At 41.2% G+C, this 16,629-nt stretch overlaps 1 protein-coding gene across 3 annotated transcripts in view; it reads right to left on the bottom strand.

Annotated features, from left to right (window-relative positions):
* Nucleotides 1–16,629, bottom strand: part of cntn5 (contactin 5) — an 87,813-nt gene that overhangs the window by 62,357 nt on the left and 8,827 nt on the right. For all 3 annotated transcript variants that reach the window (XM_076735563.1, XM_076735561.1, XM_076735562.1), the window contains exon 2: nt 135–253. In XM_076735563.1, the coding sequence (XP_076591678.1) occupies nt 135–189 (55 nt within the window). In that variant the 5' untranslated portion in view covers nt 190–253. The remainder of the gene's footprint in view (nt 1–134; nt 254–16,629) is intronic.

Genomic DNA, 16,629 nt, shown 5'->3' with positions numbered 1-16,629 from the left:
ATCCCAACTGCAACGTCATTACAGCAGATTCCATGGACTATTGTGCCTTTTCATCTAACATCAGTTCTTAAGTAGAATTTTTTCAGTGCAACCATTTTATTACTATTATATCCACAGGCTTTTAAATTTCTTACCTGAAAGGCCACTGATGACAGACAGGAGGAGAAAGGGTTTCCATGGTGACCCCATACTTGTTGAAGAGGGTCCCTTCTGCAAGTGTGTTAGCAGGTCTGCTTCTTCATTAAAGCTGTGCCTACAAACAGAGGGAGTAAACGTCAGCTGCTGGAGGATTTACCTCTGGTTATATCGTGCATCCAGAAGTAGATCTCTACAACTGTCAACCCAAATCACTGCTCCAATCTCGCTATATAAATATCATATTTGCATTGGCAAAGGATAACCCAAATCCACTGTTTCATATAAAATAATAAAATAGGTGAGACTGTTGATCTCAGTGTGCAAATCATCGCGTCATATGGAACAGCAGTGTCTTTCTATCCCTGCCGTAATTGGTGTAAAAACAGAGAATCTTGTGAAGTCAACAGAGCTCATGTATTTCTTGGTATTTATAGCGCATACTGTGCGTGGTACAAAAGACTTGCTTTCATTCAAAACAACATTTCTAAATATTTAACATGGCCAATGTTGCTGTGACTGTACAACGTATGCTGTCAGTTTCTATCCCCGCCGGCTTCTCACGCTCTCAGCTCTGAAAAGTTCCCCTCATATGACAAAACTCTGGTGCTGTGAAAAATCACACATTTAATGGAATTAATCAAATTGTGACTGGCACCCACAGCACTAACAAGGCTCTAAAATGGACTGTCATTAAAGTGTCACTAAATGCTAATGCACTTTACACAAAAAAATTCTTCAGTGTTTGCACAGCTGATTTGCAGAGTTTGTTCATATTTCTGCGTTAATGCTAACCTTCAAAGCAAATGAAAGGTTAAAGGTGTGCCCAGAGAAATATTTGAAGATACTTAAATATCTTCGTGTCAAACACACATTTTCTCACAGTTGGTTTACACACTGACACATACAGGTATGTGGTGTGTCAGGAGAAGCATCGTTCTTCGGCGTGCAGTGTGAGGAATGTGTTGCTGGTGCTGATGAACCTTTTGTTTGATACTAAATATTCCCTCAATCGATACAGACATCTACTCCACATAAGCATTTAAAGGAGCCTTACAAGCATGTTGGAGATGCTGCTGTGGCTCTCTGGAGCCAGCGTTTGGTTTGTTTCTGGGCTACTGTGACAGTGACGGCCACTTTAAGATAATGAAAACACAATGTTCTCTATTCTAAGATGATTATACACCAATGAAAACATAATTCTCAATATTCTATTTCATTTCTCCCCATAGATCCCCTGATGTCTGACGATTTCACCGTGTCAGATCACGGTGCCATAAACGCGTGCCGTGTCTTGGTCGTTGACTGGCAAGACTACACATATGACCCCGACCAATAACAACACATCTCATCTCATGATCACGCACCAGTTGAGATGTCATCGGGGAGGCGGGTGAAGTAACTGTCAATCAAACTGACAAAAGCGTTGTGTGTGATGACGGCGGTCCAAAAAAAAGAAAAGACAGTGGAGATGCTCTTAACGCTAAAAGCAAATGCAAGAGGTGTGCTAAACTTCTGGGTACTGTAGCCACAGCTCAACAAACTTTTCCTCTCCTTCGTTGTCCCACCTGACAGCAGCAACCGCATCCCTCCTCCTCCTCTTCCTCTCCCTTGCCATGGTTTCCTGACTGCACTCTGGAGAGAGCACCTGATCGGTAAACACTCAGGAACATGTCGTGGGAGATGTCACACTAGACGTGTCAAGACAAAAAAAAAAAGTCTGACATGCTAGACTTTTCCCTGCGGTGTCGTGGGGCGTCCCAGACATTTAGCATGTCACACCAGACGGGTACAGATGGGCTAGAAGATTCATGTGGTCTGATCCCGGCATTAGTCTGACAGTGGATTTTCAAATGCAAGATGTCCCAAAAGCAATGGATGAGCTGAAGTTTCTGCAAAGAAAATGGCCTTTCCTCAACTGAGTCTGATCTTCTATATCAGGAAACATCTGAGCAAATTCTCACACCATACACACCAAACTATTCGTGTTTAAGAGTTTGTCGTCACCAACGACTCCAAGCATTGCTAATGTTGCTATGTTTAGCTGTGTTTTAATAAAGCTTGCACGTTTAATTAGAATACTGGTTGACACACGTGAGGTTCATGTTCACACCCTCGCAACAGCATGAGTAACGTGTATGTTGTCTATTACTGACTTAATTTATGTTGATTATGACTTCACGGGACCTATTAACTGACCTCTAACAAGTGCTGGATAATTATAACCCCACTTCCTTCTCTGAGACTGGAAAATTATCTTCCTGTTTTTGATTTCCTGTGGTTGAGCACCAACAAGAAATATTACAACAACCCGTCCAAAGGCTTTCAATGCTGTAATGCTGCTACACTCTTCAATGCTACCTTTATAAGTTCAGCATCCAAGCCTGACCACAATAAAAAACAATGATGTTCAGGGGAAAATGTGTGTAAAATGCTTCACCTCTATTTACTCACACTGTCCTTTTTGCAAACAATGCTAACTGCATACATTTCTGATGTGCAGGCCAACAGCATGAAGAGAGTAAGATCTACTGATCTTGTTATTCTCCCTCAGTATCATCCATCTCTACAGCAGTGCTTTTCCATTTATCTGATATTTCTAGTCTCTTTGTCAACATGCTTGAATGTATGCTCCCCCTCTCCCTCTCTTATCTCACTTCCTGGCTTTCTAATCTTCATTTAAGTTGTCTGTCATTTAGATCATTAATGCGGTGGCACAGACAGCTCTGGGGGTTGAGGGAAGCATGTCCAGATCCAGCAGGAGTCGTCTCACATTCATCATTCATGCCTCCTTGTCTTTGCCTCACCTCATTTGTTCTCTGTCCTCCCAGAATGCACCAGCAGTGGTACTAGTGGGTTAAGCAATTAGTGACTTAGCAATTAGGCTGTTATTTAGAGACAGATAAAAAGAAAAGCAGAAAGGGAAAAGGAAAAGAGATAAACACAATGATCCATTTTCTTTCCTTCCCTGCTGTTTTGTGCTGTCTTTTGCGGGGTCTTTGCCATATGTACTCTGCTACTCTTCTTGGTAGCCTTTTCTCTACAGCTGGAAATGAACAAATTTAGACTGGTGGCACTTTATTTGGCTATTTCTTAGTTTTGATTGTCTTTGCTCACCAATGCAAAGAATTAAATAGCTGAAGGTCTGCTGTCTAGACAGCTGTCTGCATAGGCTGCTGAAAACTGCTCTCCCTTTCTCCTTCCAGCATAAAAATAGAAGATATAGTACAGCAGTGTGATAGAACATAGCCTGAAGCCGATTGCATACATTACAACACACAAATCTCCTCAGGAACCTTCACTGTCCCGTCTTTTTGGCACTTCCCCTTCTCTTGGCTGCGTAGGTCATAGCAGATCGTCTGATCGATCGTCTCTGGCCTGCAGTGTATTTTTTCAGAATAGAAAGTTCTTCTATGACCATTGTTCCACCAACCCTAGCACTGTCTAAAATTCTGCCAAATTCAGAACATTTGGCTTGGGTTATTTTGGAAATTAAGATCAGGTATACCACCAAATAAATCTGAAAATTCATCCTTCCTTAGTTCACAGTCCTCACGTGCCCAAACATCCTCATACTACAACATTATGCATGTCAACGATGTCACACAGAGCTGATTATCTAACAATTTGATCAGTTATACTGCTCCGCCATCAGCCTGGCGGCACAATGCATAATTTGATGGTAAATTTTTCATGCTCACGCACAAGCAAGGTGCATATGAAAGGCTTATTTACAGTTTACGAAGGAGAAGAAGAGAGCATGAGCATCAGATCAGTGCTGGTATCAACAGGCTACTCATTTCTATGGTATCAGTATCGAAAATGAAAAACTGGTATCAAATAATCTATAAACCGCAAAGGCACAGGACGGCGTGTATTGCTGCTGCGTATCAGTTATGAAGTAAAAGTCATGATTACAGTAAACGTAGATACAATGCCATGTCCATAGGCTACATGCACATCATAAAAACACAATTTTAGTTACCTATGTTGCAGTAACTGGGTTTTGCAATCTCTTGTTCGCTGTCAAGTATCAAGTACAACATGGCTCCCTAGTGTATATCAAATAAAGTCTGTCTGCACTCAGGCAACCTAAAGTTCACCTTACTTGACTGCTCAGTATCTCACAGAACTCTGCCAGACATGTCATTTGTGGACTCGGCTTTCACTTTCCAGTCAACCATATGCTTTATACGGGAGGAAATGCATTGGTAGAATCGCTTTGATCCACAGGAGACAAGCCCACACAGAAGACAGTCTTTAGAGCACAATGGCAAAAGTTGGCTCAATTATGTAGGAACACCTGCCAGCGAAACATGAAATAAATGACAGGAAATGACAAGAATAAACATAGCAAATACAGAATCCACCAATTAAATAGACGAGTGTCCTAATTTGAATATCCTTTAAAGACATCATGTGGCAACTTTACCCTTTTCACTGATGCACACAGACTGTTGTGCAGACTTGCAGACAACCGAAACTGGTCCAGGAGCAGAATCCTGTATGTGACAGATGCTTCTGTTCATGTCTGTGTTTCCCTGAAAGAGGAATCTCTCTTCCTCTCCTTTCACCTTTGTCTTTTCATGAAGAGGTCTACAAAAACAGCACAATAACTTTCACTACCTCATACTAAGCTGCAAATTTCCCAACTGTGAGCTACGTACAACTGGGAGCTGTGGAGCAGGTCTCTGCCACACTTCTGTCCGGGCGATCCCGGCACAGCCAGATGGTTATTAATGAGGTAGAGCGCGGGGTGCAAGAAGGTGCACTGACAGTTCTGAATGTGATGCCTTTACTTGGTCTCGTGGCTGTTTTCCACCGGGGGGGTTACACATGAACACAGACATAATTTGCTTGGCTGAGGTTCGACAAACCCAATCACCTGATAACATAAAGCGCAATTTCAGGACAATACAGGACAGTGAGATTGTAATGTGCTCCTGCCGGTCTTGTAAAAAGTGTGTGCTTGTACTATTGTCGAAGTACATGTACTGTATATGTTTGTCAGCACTGACTGTTTGTGGATTATTCAACAACTAGCCTGTTTCTCTGTTCATGCTTAAATTACACAGATGTCCAACATCTAACCTTTTAATTCTTCAACAAAGGCATTAGAGCAAAGGTTGACTCACAAAGGCAAGTGGACACTATGATGACAAATGTAATACGCAGATATACTCAGATCATGATTGTAATTATCATTTTCACACCCCCTTGTCTCACCTTGTCAGCAATTCCAATTAGCATAGGCCACATCTTGTGCATCAAGATAAGAATAGCACTGTGCTGTAGTAATAAAATGATGAGAGCACAAACGCAATGCCCGCACAGCACAGCACTTGACAGCACGTGCGCGCGCACACACACACACACACACACACACAAAGGCACAAACACACACTGTGTTAAGTTACAGCAAATACATTAATTAGGTAGATAAGAAAGATCAAAGGAAATTCTATTTGTCATTTGCACAATTTGTTCCTCCTTCGTGAGATTTTTTGCTATATTGTTTATTTTTAGTTCAATTTTATCACGCTTTATGTATTTAATAAAAATGATATTTATATGAAATACATGCTGCTAGCAATGCTGTTAGATTTTGTTTTTCTTCCTCTTACAAAATGCAAGCGCTTAAATCCACTGTGCAGTTTGTGTGTGTAACAATAAGAAGTGGTGGAGGAAGTATTGGTTAAGGTAGTGATGTCGATAGTCATGGCATAAATCTGGTAGCAACGGAATCGGCACAAGTAACTACATAAGTACTATCAGAAGCAAACATCGGCCTTCTCCTCAGTCATCATTTGAATATAACAATCCTAGAAAAATGTGTAACAGGCAGTGGCTGAATGACACTTCACTGCTCCCGATGATACTTATCTCTGCTGCGTGTGCTCATTGATTTGTGAATATTGCGACATGAACACTCAAAGACGTGTGTACAATACAGATATTCTGTGCAAGACAAGTCCCTATTAGCATTTGCTCTACTGTGCAATATGAATATCAGTGTTTTTTTGTGTGGATCTAATGCATTGTAATGTATTAAAGAACAGGGACTGTATAGTTAATTAGGCCTACAATATTGTACAATAAAGTAAACTGGCCTATACTGTAGATTAACACAGATCCCAAACAAACCGGACACAGAAGTACCAAATGCACGTTCAGCGGTGACTCACCCACAAAAGCTTCATTTCACAGACACTTGGACACTTGGATCTAGACAATACTCTCTTTCCCCGTCCATGCAAACACTTACTTCTGTCATCATGATCAAACAAGAGCTGGAGCCGATTTCCCCTTTAAGTTACTGCCAACCTCAGACCTGTCAGACTTTAACTCTTCCTCAAAGGCTGTACTAGCAGCAACATTTCAGGTTAAAGCAAACGAAAGCGCTAAAGCATAAAAAAATGTAAAAATGGTGAATGGTTAATCAAAATCATCACTGCAGGTGAATACTTAGTTTCTGTGTAATTAGAAGTAGTTCATAAAAAATTAGGATGCTTTTGTGTAGGTGGGTGTTTATTGTTGCTACTTCTCATCTTGTAGAAGACTTGAAATTTGTATGACCTTGAATAAAAGTGGCCTACATTAAACAACAAAAACAATATTTTTCAGTTCCAGCAGCAGTCAAACTGTAAATGCTCTGTTTCACGTGTCCTCGATTGAAGAATTTCGCAGAAAATTAAAACCGCATTATAACAAAATAAATCTATGTTAACATTTTCAAATGTGCAGTTAAAAAGGACAGCAAACATTGCTCAGATATTTGTGTACCTCAGTCTTTACAAGCTGCTACGCTCTGCAGAATGAGTCTCGTTCCACACACTGGAGGTGTTAATCCGAGTGCAGGGGGGTGAAGTTAAAACATGGTAATACGGGGATTAATCTCAGCACAGTTTCACTCCTTTGACCAAAACAAGCCCTTTGTTAATAGCACATCTTTTATAGATTATCCTTTAGCTCAGTCATGTTAGAGCCACAGCTCGCTCTTAAAAACAGCTAATAAGATGGACCAGGTGCAGGAGGGGATAATGGTGAATGTTGGAGGAAGAGACTTTTGATGGGAATTTCACAGTTTTGAGCACCTGGACTTGCAGGGAAAATACAGATGAGGTAAACACTGTTAACTTCTACTGAGGCTTCGTCTCTTTCAGCAAATACCACTGAGCATGATGAGCACTTCAACTCCATTTGTGGTGATGGAACTACCGAGTGGTCAGTAGCTGCAGGAGTATAAAGAAAACAACTTCTGCATGAGACTAAAAGAGGGTTAAAAATAACATACTTTTTTTTTTACCTTCAAGGCCAATTGTGTATCATTTGTCCCTCTATCAACCCCCTCAGTTGGTCAAGTTCCCACTTCTTCACTTGTCACTCATCTTGATGAGCTGTCTGCTTGGAAATGGCATGCAGCCTGAGGGTGAGGTAAACAGCATTTATAAAGCCATCAAAGGTGGTGTAGAAGCAGGTGGCGAATGCAGCCTGCACAGCCAATCTGTGAGAAATGTCAATGTTCACCTTGTTTTAGATCAGGTCCTGTCTGCTGCACATTCTGCTCTATTGTGTCTTTTAGATTTTCACCATTGTCCCCTAAGCTGTGGCCAATAGTCTCCCTGAGTGTGTCCACATCAGAAACACGCTCCCACAAAATGAAATACAACCAAAAATCATTATGACGCCAATTTCAAGCAAAATGCGGGATTTTAAATTAATTTGTTGGAAAAGGCTAATATTCTAATTTTATGCTACCAGTTTATAGATTTAGAAGACTTTCAGTGATTCTTGTTTTTTCCATCATCTCAACACTCTGCTTTCGTCTGAATGGGGCCAGCTTATCATTGAATATCCCACAATCTCCATGTCAACTATGTTCATTATTTTTTCATTGAACCCACAGCATTCTAACATCACTGCCCACAGCTATTAAAACACACCCCGGCCACTCAAAACTGCTTCGGTACCAGAGAGACCTGCGGGAGTCCTGCAGTAATGCAAACCTCTATGGAACACACGCTGAATTCTGAGAGCAAAATCTACAGATTATTTCCAACAACCGCCTCCGAACGGGAATGACTTATTCAACATTTAGTGTCAAAGTTGTTTAGCGATGTACAGTAAAAATGTGTTGCAGTAAAGTTAAGAATCACCACTCTTAAAGACTGTCTGACCCCTGTCTTCAAATCACCAATAAATGCTGAATTTCTGTGTATAAAGAATAAAATATAATATCTATAATAAGTAACAAACACCAAACCCATCCAGCTCTGTGTGAACACGGCTCATTCCTGCTCAAAAAAGCATTAAACTTTAGTGATTTTAATCAAATTTTCTGCTGTGATGTAACAAAAAAAAAAAAAAGTTTGGTCAATGTGTTTAGTTTTCTATTTTCCACTGAAGTTACCGAGCACGAGGAAGAACTGTAGAAGACCAGGGTTTAGCAAAATATCTGTCTAACAAAGTTACTGCAAAGTTTCAAATGGTGAGAACTTGAAATAATCGAAGTGTAACGCAAGTTTTCTGCTTCCTGTGATACGGCTGACGTGTCTGTGGATGATAAATGCATCTAAGTCACTAACACCTACACGCATGCACAGCATGTGCAGTGCTGCACTGTCCCAGCGTCCGTCTATGCATAAAGAATGAAATCTTTTCTATTTTCAACAAACCCATTACAAATTCATTTCAAATACTTGCTATATTGGCCAGATCTCACTGGTGTTACTGTCTCAGAAAACAAAGCAGGAGTAATTCTGTGTGAGTGTGTGTGTGACTCACACATCAACCAGGTGAAAACCTGCACTGTCAGATGAAAGGCCCCTCTCTGCTTAGAAAAATAACACACACTCATTAGATATCTTAGAGATCCATGGGGCCAAGTGCCACCAGCTTAAAATACATTGAAAACTATGTTGGCATCATCAAAAAAGCACAGAGATGATTGAATGTAATCCCCAAAATGACTTTTTATTTGACAGATTATAACAGATTTTTGCTGATCATTAAGCTGCAATCAGAAAAATGTTTGTTACTGAGCACAGAAAGGGACAAACCTGTGCACATTTGTGTGCACTCCACAGTTTAACAATGCGAATATGAGCAGTCTCCTTGAGACACAGTCAGACTGTGGTGATGATGTCAACTACAGACAGATCCTGAAGCGGCTTCATAGACAGTGAATAATGACACAACTCCTGGGACACTACAACAGCACCCATGGTGATTTTACTGGGACACTGGGACATTTTCTGAATCACAGCTGAAAGCCCTACATTCAAGTAAAACTCATTTGGATGCAATATTTAAAATGAAAATCCTCTGAGCCCACAGCGTCATTCATTAATTCAGTCTCACTGGATCAGCTCCAAAAAGGTCACCTGGTGACATCATGATTCAAGTCTCACATTCGTAGCTGAGAGAGGCAGCATGTTTGCAGACACTGAATATGCTGTGGAAAATAATCTGAGGAGTATAATACGAGTTCTGCTTCGAGTGGAATTCCTCTTCATGAATGTTATTAGATGTATAAACTTATTCTTATAAGTGGTTATGAGTGGTATCAAACGGCCGCTTTCCAACAATCGTTAAACCCTTTTGGTCTCGCTCACAGTCTGACATTGATGAGAATGACACACAGCAGTCAGTAACAGCATCCTGCAACGTCTAACAAGGGCGACATGAATGCTCCTGATCAGCGTGATTGTCTCTGATGAGGTTTACACGCGTGCAATCTGTACACGGAACAATGGCGGCCATCAGCATTCCCATGAGAGATGACACCCACTCATCTGAAGCATTTTAGTTATGCACAAGAAGTCTCCACTGAGTGTGAGGACGGATCGTGCAGCTTCAAGCTACATTCAAGATAACTCCTGGGATGACGTCTATTAAAACGGGGTCATTGATGGTTATCCAAATGGGTAATGAAAATCTAATTGGGGCAAACACTATAAGGATCAGTGCTACGTCCTAAAGCTTCAGCGAGCTCTTTGCAGTTGGTGTATTCATGTATCTGCTCACTGCTACTTTTGATGCTTAACCGTCCATTCAGCTGGAAAGTCAACGTCAAGAAGTTTGTGTCAAATCTTCTAAACTCCGAGCGAAAGTGTAAGATGGATAATTGCTGCCGCTGCCTGTAACGCAAACAATTAATGCTGTTTTTAGGTAGCCTTGCAATCACTTTGAGAAAACCACCTAACTTCCGCCCGGGAACATGTTACTCATACACCCTCGGACCATTTAGTGCGTATTCGAACAAATCCACCGTCATCTCCCACACAGATACAACTTTGTTCTGCCCACGCTTCACTGGTACACATCCACAGAGAATGGCTTGTGTAGATAAAAAGTGTGATTGTCACACAATACATGAGGAATTCCTGGGGATAAGTGCATATTTCATAGCTCTGGCCTCATACCTGACATTCCACTGACTGCTACAGCTGAGGCCAACGACGTGCGAATGCTCAGAAACTCTTTCCTATTCATTATTTGAACAGTGCATGCATCTCCGCGTCCTTCGTCACGAGCGACATCCCAGAAACTACTGACCCGATTTTGACAAATCTTGGCTGAGTGATGTGTCTTCTTCTTAAGAGCCAGCATTTCAAAAAATTACAATGATTTGCCTAAGGGCCCCCACAGCAAATATGTGAAATCATATCTCACGTCTTGTTTGGCATACCGTCAGATGCAAATCATGAGAAATTTCCTCACACTGACACAACCAATTGTTTTTTTCCAGATTTTAAGAACAAAGCGTTGCCGTTATTGCTGGGTGACAGCATTTTTAGTCTTTTATTCCCTCTATGTTGTACGTTAGAGGCACGTCACAGATTCAAGTCATGATCATTTAGCTTTTAGCACCGCATTGTTCACGTTGATAAAAAGTGCAATGCCATTGTGCTATTTGATCTGAGGTCTAATTGAATTCATGACATAAAAGACATGTAGCCTCTTAAAAAGGGACAATTAAGTCCCCCATGATCACTGTTGACACCCACCTACTGCCTTCAACAGACTCCTTTTTAAAAAAAGGCGTATGATACACTGTGATTAAGTAGAATAGACAAAGCGGTTCTCTACAGTGTGATATCCTGACTTCAGCGGGTCTCCCAGCAAGCAATTACCTGCACGTTTTGTTCATCCTTTCTACCACCTAGCAGAGCTGCCTCAAGTCTCTTGCTGCCACTTTTCACCCCTCAATGGTTTTAATTGTCCTGATGACCTCAATCAAAAGACAATTACAAAAGGGAAGCGCAGCACAGGCAATTATTGTCTTCACCACGAGATAGAGCACACCTGAATGGAGCTAGCACCTTTCACAGTGGTAAAATTACATGAGTAGCCAGCGATGGCTGTCGTGATGAAGAAGCGAGCATGAAGTATGTGCCTGAAATTCTTATGTGACCTTAGAGAAGATGGAGTATGAGAAGAAACTGACACTTCAAAGCTGAAAAGTGAAGAAGGTGCTACGGTTTGAAGTGGCACACATACATGAAGTTTTGTGGGGGGATTCAGGGCAAGCGGAGATGAGCTGGAAAATAGGTTAAGAAGTAAAGAATAGAGACATTTCTTACTTTAATATTATTCTCCTTTTGAGCAACTGAAACTAATTTTCTGAGATTTTGGAAATTGTGTGGAACTTGCCTCACAATCTGCCACTTATTCCATCAACTTATATATATAGATATACGTATATTATCATGAAGAGCATTGCCTGACATTGTTAAAAACCACCATTGTTTCAGAATGAATGACAGGATGTGCGCAGAGGCTGCTGAAACGATGTCTGCTGTCATTCCCGGACTGAGGGAGGAATAAGCCACACAGGTGTTTATCATCTCTGCAGCTGTTGGGGATCATGGAAAGGCCAAACTGTTATTTTGTGTATTTTTGAAGAGATGGCCAAATCCTTGACATGAAAAAACTCAAAATCAAGCAACAACCGCATCCCTGCTGAGTCAGGCAAATTTCAAAATATCACCTTTAAATGTCACCTGTTTTGTCATACCTGTACTTTCACACACTCACCCCTGGAGACCACTAAAGTCAACCGGCAAAACACACCATGTCCGAAAATATGAACAACTCTTCCCCCTCGCCCCTCTCTCCCAAACACTGTGCTGCAGCGTTTCCTAAATAACTCGGATGTCAAGTCATTTCAATGTTGGATTCGTTGCTGAGGCCATCGAGGGAATTACACTGACCGGAGGTGGAGATGTTTGCCAGAGGAGCACACGCCATCATGAAGCCTGTTAAAGGTTGAAAAGTGGCATAAAAATGATGAATCCAGCTGTGTCACCATGGCTCATAAATCCAGAAGTGAGAACATGTTTTTCTTTTTTCATATACTCTAAAAAAAAAACACACTGTGCTTTATATACATGCATTTGAGCCTCCAGTGCATGTACAGTGAAAGTGGTGCATGTGAGGTGGCAGCATTGGTAATAATACTGTAATTTAAAGCAATTAAGCACCAAAGCAGAAAATAATACAATAAAGCTCATACAGTTTTCAGTCAGTTTAACATTCTTTGTCAATTAACTTGTTCATCTATCCTGCACATATTTATATCATAATGCTCTGGATGTGAAATGTGACGTTTAAATAAACAACTAAATGGTCTTTACCTCTACTAAAAGTGCATAACAAATAAAAACTTACAATCAATAAGCCTTTGATGAAGGGTTTCTCTGGACTTGACTCTGACTGAGTCACGCTGCTGCACCCAACCCACTCCATGTGTTACAGCCTCAGTTATCTCCTCTTTAAAACAAGCTCTAGATAACATTCCACCAAATATCACGGCTGGCCATACGTTGAGTCTTTGCTGCTATAGTTTAACATTGGGAAACAATTTTGTGCAGGATGTTCAGAAAACTGTGGACACACATCAGTTCACTGCCGTCTCTGCCTCAGTATTTTCTTGTAAACCTGACAGTGCTGTTCCCTCAACAAGAAATCATCTTGAGTCAGATCTAAATAGTATATGCTGTGCTCTCTGCAAGCTGGCGGCTCCACTATTTAGTACAAACTGCACAGCACCAGCTTGCACAGAGCAAAGCAGACTGAGTCATTCCTACGTTCCCCAGTTCTACGTATGTGCTCTCCCAGGATGTAACCAGGACCTTTTGTTGCTCCTGTCCGACTTGTTACTGCATCATATTCAGAATAAGCTCAAATTTACAAAAATCAATGAAGCTGATGAGGTCAAACATTAAATATATTGTCTTTGTGCTGTTTTCAGTTGAGTTTATGTCAAGAAGGATCAGCAAATGATCACATTTGATCTGTTTTAGACAGAATCTCAGCTGCTTTGGAATCGAGGTATGAAGCCTGTGAACATCATCAGTCTATCTGGTGCATGTAAATATTTTTGTGAGTACTGTCAATCTGATTGATAACATTCTGAAAAAAATCAGGCCAAAAATAAAAAATACAATAAGCAGCAGCAGCTCAGTACTCGGGCGGTGGGATAAATAATAAAGGCTCTGAGGATCCCCAGTGTTTTAAACAGCATTCCCACTAGGATGCTTACATTCCCACCTCATCACCGATTCAACCTGGAGCAAAATAAACAGTGTGAAGGTCTGCAGGTTTGCTACTCGTAGCACTACGGACTAACTCCTTTCTACTATAAAACCAGGGTCAGCATTATTTCTTTACTTCTATTACATGATATATCACCCTGACATGTCTAAATCTGAGTTTGACAGCCAATGAGCTTTGAAAAAATAAAATAAAGCTCACATACAACACATCCTGTGAGCAAGGTGCTGCTGAACTGCACAAGTAGCAGAAAACAGTTGTAAGAAAGCAGGTGTGTGCAGAAACTAGTGGCTGCTGGAGTTAATGGCTGACCCACTGTGATGCTTGTGTGCTCTTAATAGAAACTACAACATTAACATTCGTGCACCTGTTTCAAAGTGAAAGCTGGTATTCATTCCTTGCTCCACATGTGCTATTTGTTCTTCTCGACATCAGGAGCTGCATGTAGTTCTGTGTTCTAATGAATTAACACCGCGCCAGCTCCTGTTGATGTTTAACTCACACAGTGTCGCCCAAGGATTCCCATCTAAAGTGTGGCAGCTCACACCTCTCGTACGAAACACCTAAGAAACATCAGAGACCACGTGTTGCCCTGAGCGCTTCATTTAGCCAACTCAGCTGTTTATTTACAGCCAATCAAGAGGCAGCACACTCACACAACAGAAGGCCAAGAACAACACCATGTCATGTTGAATTTCAAGCTCAATTATTTGTGTATTCATTCATAATAAGCATGTCAGCTGGTCTCAAGAACACAACACACTGTCTGACCGTAGATGATCACCGATGAACCAGAGGCACCCGACTCGATGTGCTGGGCTCCTAGTGCTTCATAAAGTGGACTAAACCTCCTGTAAGGGTTCTGTCTAGAACAGCTGCCCAGTCTGTTCAGAAAATGCCCAATTTTCAGATTACCAAATGCAGCCTGATGTGAGTTACATTTCGCAGTTAATTGCCGTAATTCAAATACCCTCTCTCATCTCGAATGAAGCACATTTAGATTGTGACACCTAAAACTGCCAAAGGGCACAATCCCTAAGAGCACTGTGTCGATTCAGGGTCTTTGTAGGGTCTTCCCTTAGAGAATACATCTGAAAGAATGAATTCGTTGTGACTTTAAAACAATGACAAAGCACTGCTCTGCTACAGGCAGTGGCTGGCACACACTAAATAACCCATCAACCCAGAAACATCCCTCAGTAACATCCGTCTGCATTGACTCAGCTCTGCTTTCTGGACAAAGACGACTCCTCTGAACTGAGGAGGCTCTTCAGTAACACATGAACATGTAAAGCATCATATAGATTTACATGCAGAATATTTGGTCACACTTTATATTAAAGTACATATATTCACCATTAACTAGTTGCTTATTAATATGCATCTTAATAGGACACTGGCGCTTTATTGGTCATTATAAAACACTTATTAATGCCTTATTCTTGGGATTAGGGGGTTGAGGTTATGAAAATCATAATTCACTTCCTCATTATAAATAAGCAGTAATCAGGAGGTTATTGAGGGAAACTCCTTAATGGATGGCCTGGCAGCTGCAGAGTATGGTCATGCAAAATAAGGCTTTATAATTAACAATAAAGAGCCAATATGCTAATAGGCATGAAAATAAGCAGCAAGTTAATGGTGAATATGTGCACTTTAATATAAAGTGTGACTGAATATTTCAATCGAGTTTACATCAGAACACAGTCTGGCCATTTCAGGCTGCTGCAGACAGACAGACAGACAGACACACACACACACACACACACACACACACACACACACACACACACACACACCAGTATGGAGCCCCTGAAGCTAAACGGCTGAATTTGTCTCTCCAAAACACAGGTTCCGTGTGTCAAACAATCGCGCTTTAAACGAGCTCTGCTGGAACTGAGATTTAATGAGTATGTGATTTGGCACATGAGGGGACGTCTCAAGGCTCATTGTTGGATCTCTACAGCTCAGGTCAGCGCAGTTGAAACACCCACTTGTGCATGAATGTTACACTGTTCGCGACAGAAACGACTGGCTTCTTAAAATGAATTAATCTGGATCCAGACAGCTGAGCTAAGGTAGCAGTGATGTTTTATTCTGTAGTGCTGTAGTAATGTGTAACGGCACTGCTGGTGCAGCACCGACTGGATGTATTAAGATGAATAGAAAACAGCAGCAAACAAAATGTTGTTACACAGAATAACGTAATGGAAGACGGACTATCTGTGATGCAAAGCTCAATGGTAACGTCTGATCTTTTAAAAAAAAAACACAGCTATCAGTGCCTTTGTGCCCAGGGTCAGAATAACAAATGAAATCTAAACTTATCACATGGCAGCACTGTCGGCTATTCACTGGAGCCACACAAAATTCAAGCTCTATCTGCTGAAATTACAGGCTCTCACAGTTTTTCTCTGCCAAGCGTTACAGAATCTTACAAATATATCTGAATATGACGTGTTCACCTCTGAATCATTGGCGTATCCTCATGCTATATATTCCCACTTCTCAGTCAATCCATTAAACAATGAATGATGGACTTTTAAAAGCCCTCTCAAAAGTGTCGCTTTGATGGTGCGATCTCTGTGAATTAGTCGAGATGCTTTTAATCCTGATTGAAATTTGTGTTTTGAATTACGTTGATGTCTGACTGAATGCAGACAATTAAGGCAAGAAGCACAGAAGCACACCGAGTGGCAGGTTGAGAAGAGGATAGCGAGTGTTGGACGTGGGGTGAAGGAAAGGTCGCGTCTAACATCGCCATAATGTGACCTGATTTCTCCTGCTCAAATCAAGGGGCACAGGTTGCTATGGCAACTATTGTATGGACCATCGAATTTAAGGTGGTAGTAAAGGTGCTTTGGAAAACCTGCAATCTCCTTTCATCCCCTAAAAATTGCTTTCGTAGAAACAGGCTTGTGACAGAAATAGGCGTTT

The sequence above is a fragment of the Chaetodon auriga genome, chromosome 7 (genome assembly GCF_051107435.1).
Source record: "Chaetodon auriga isolate fChaAug3 chromosome 7, fChaAug3.hap1, whole genome shotgun sequence".
Classification (NCBI taxonomy): Eukaryota; Metazoa; Chordata; class Actinopteri; order Chaetodontiformes; family Chaetodontidae; genus Chaetodon; species Chaetodon auriga.
Note: the sequence above shows the minus strand (reverse complement) of the source record. Positions and strands in the feature narration are given on the sequence as shown.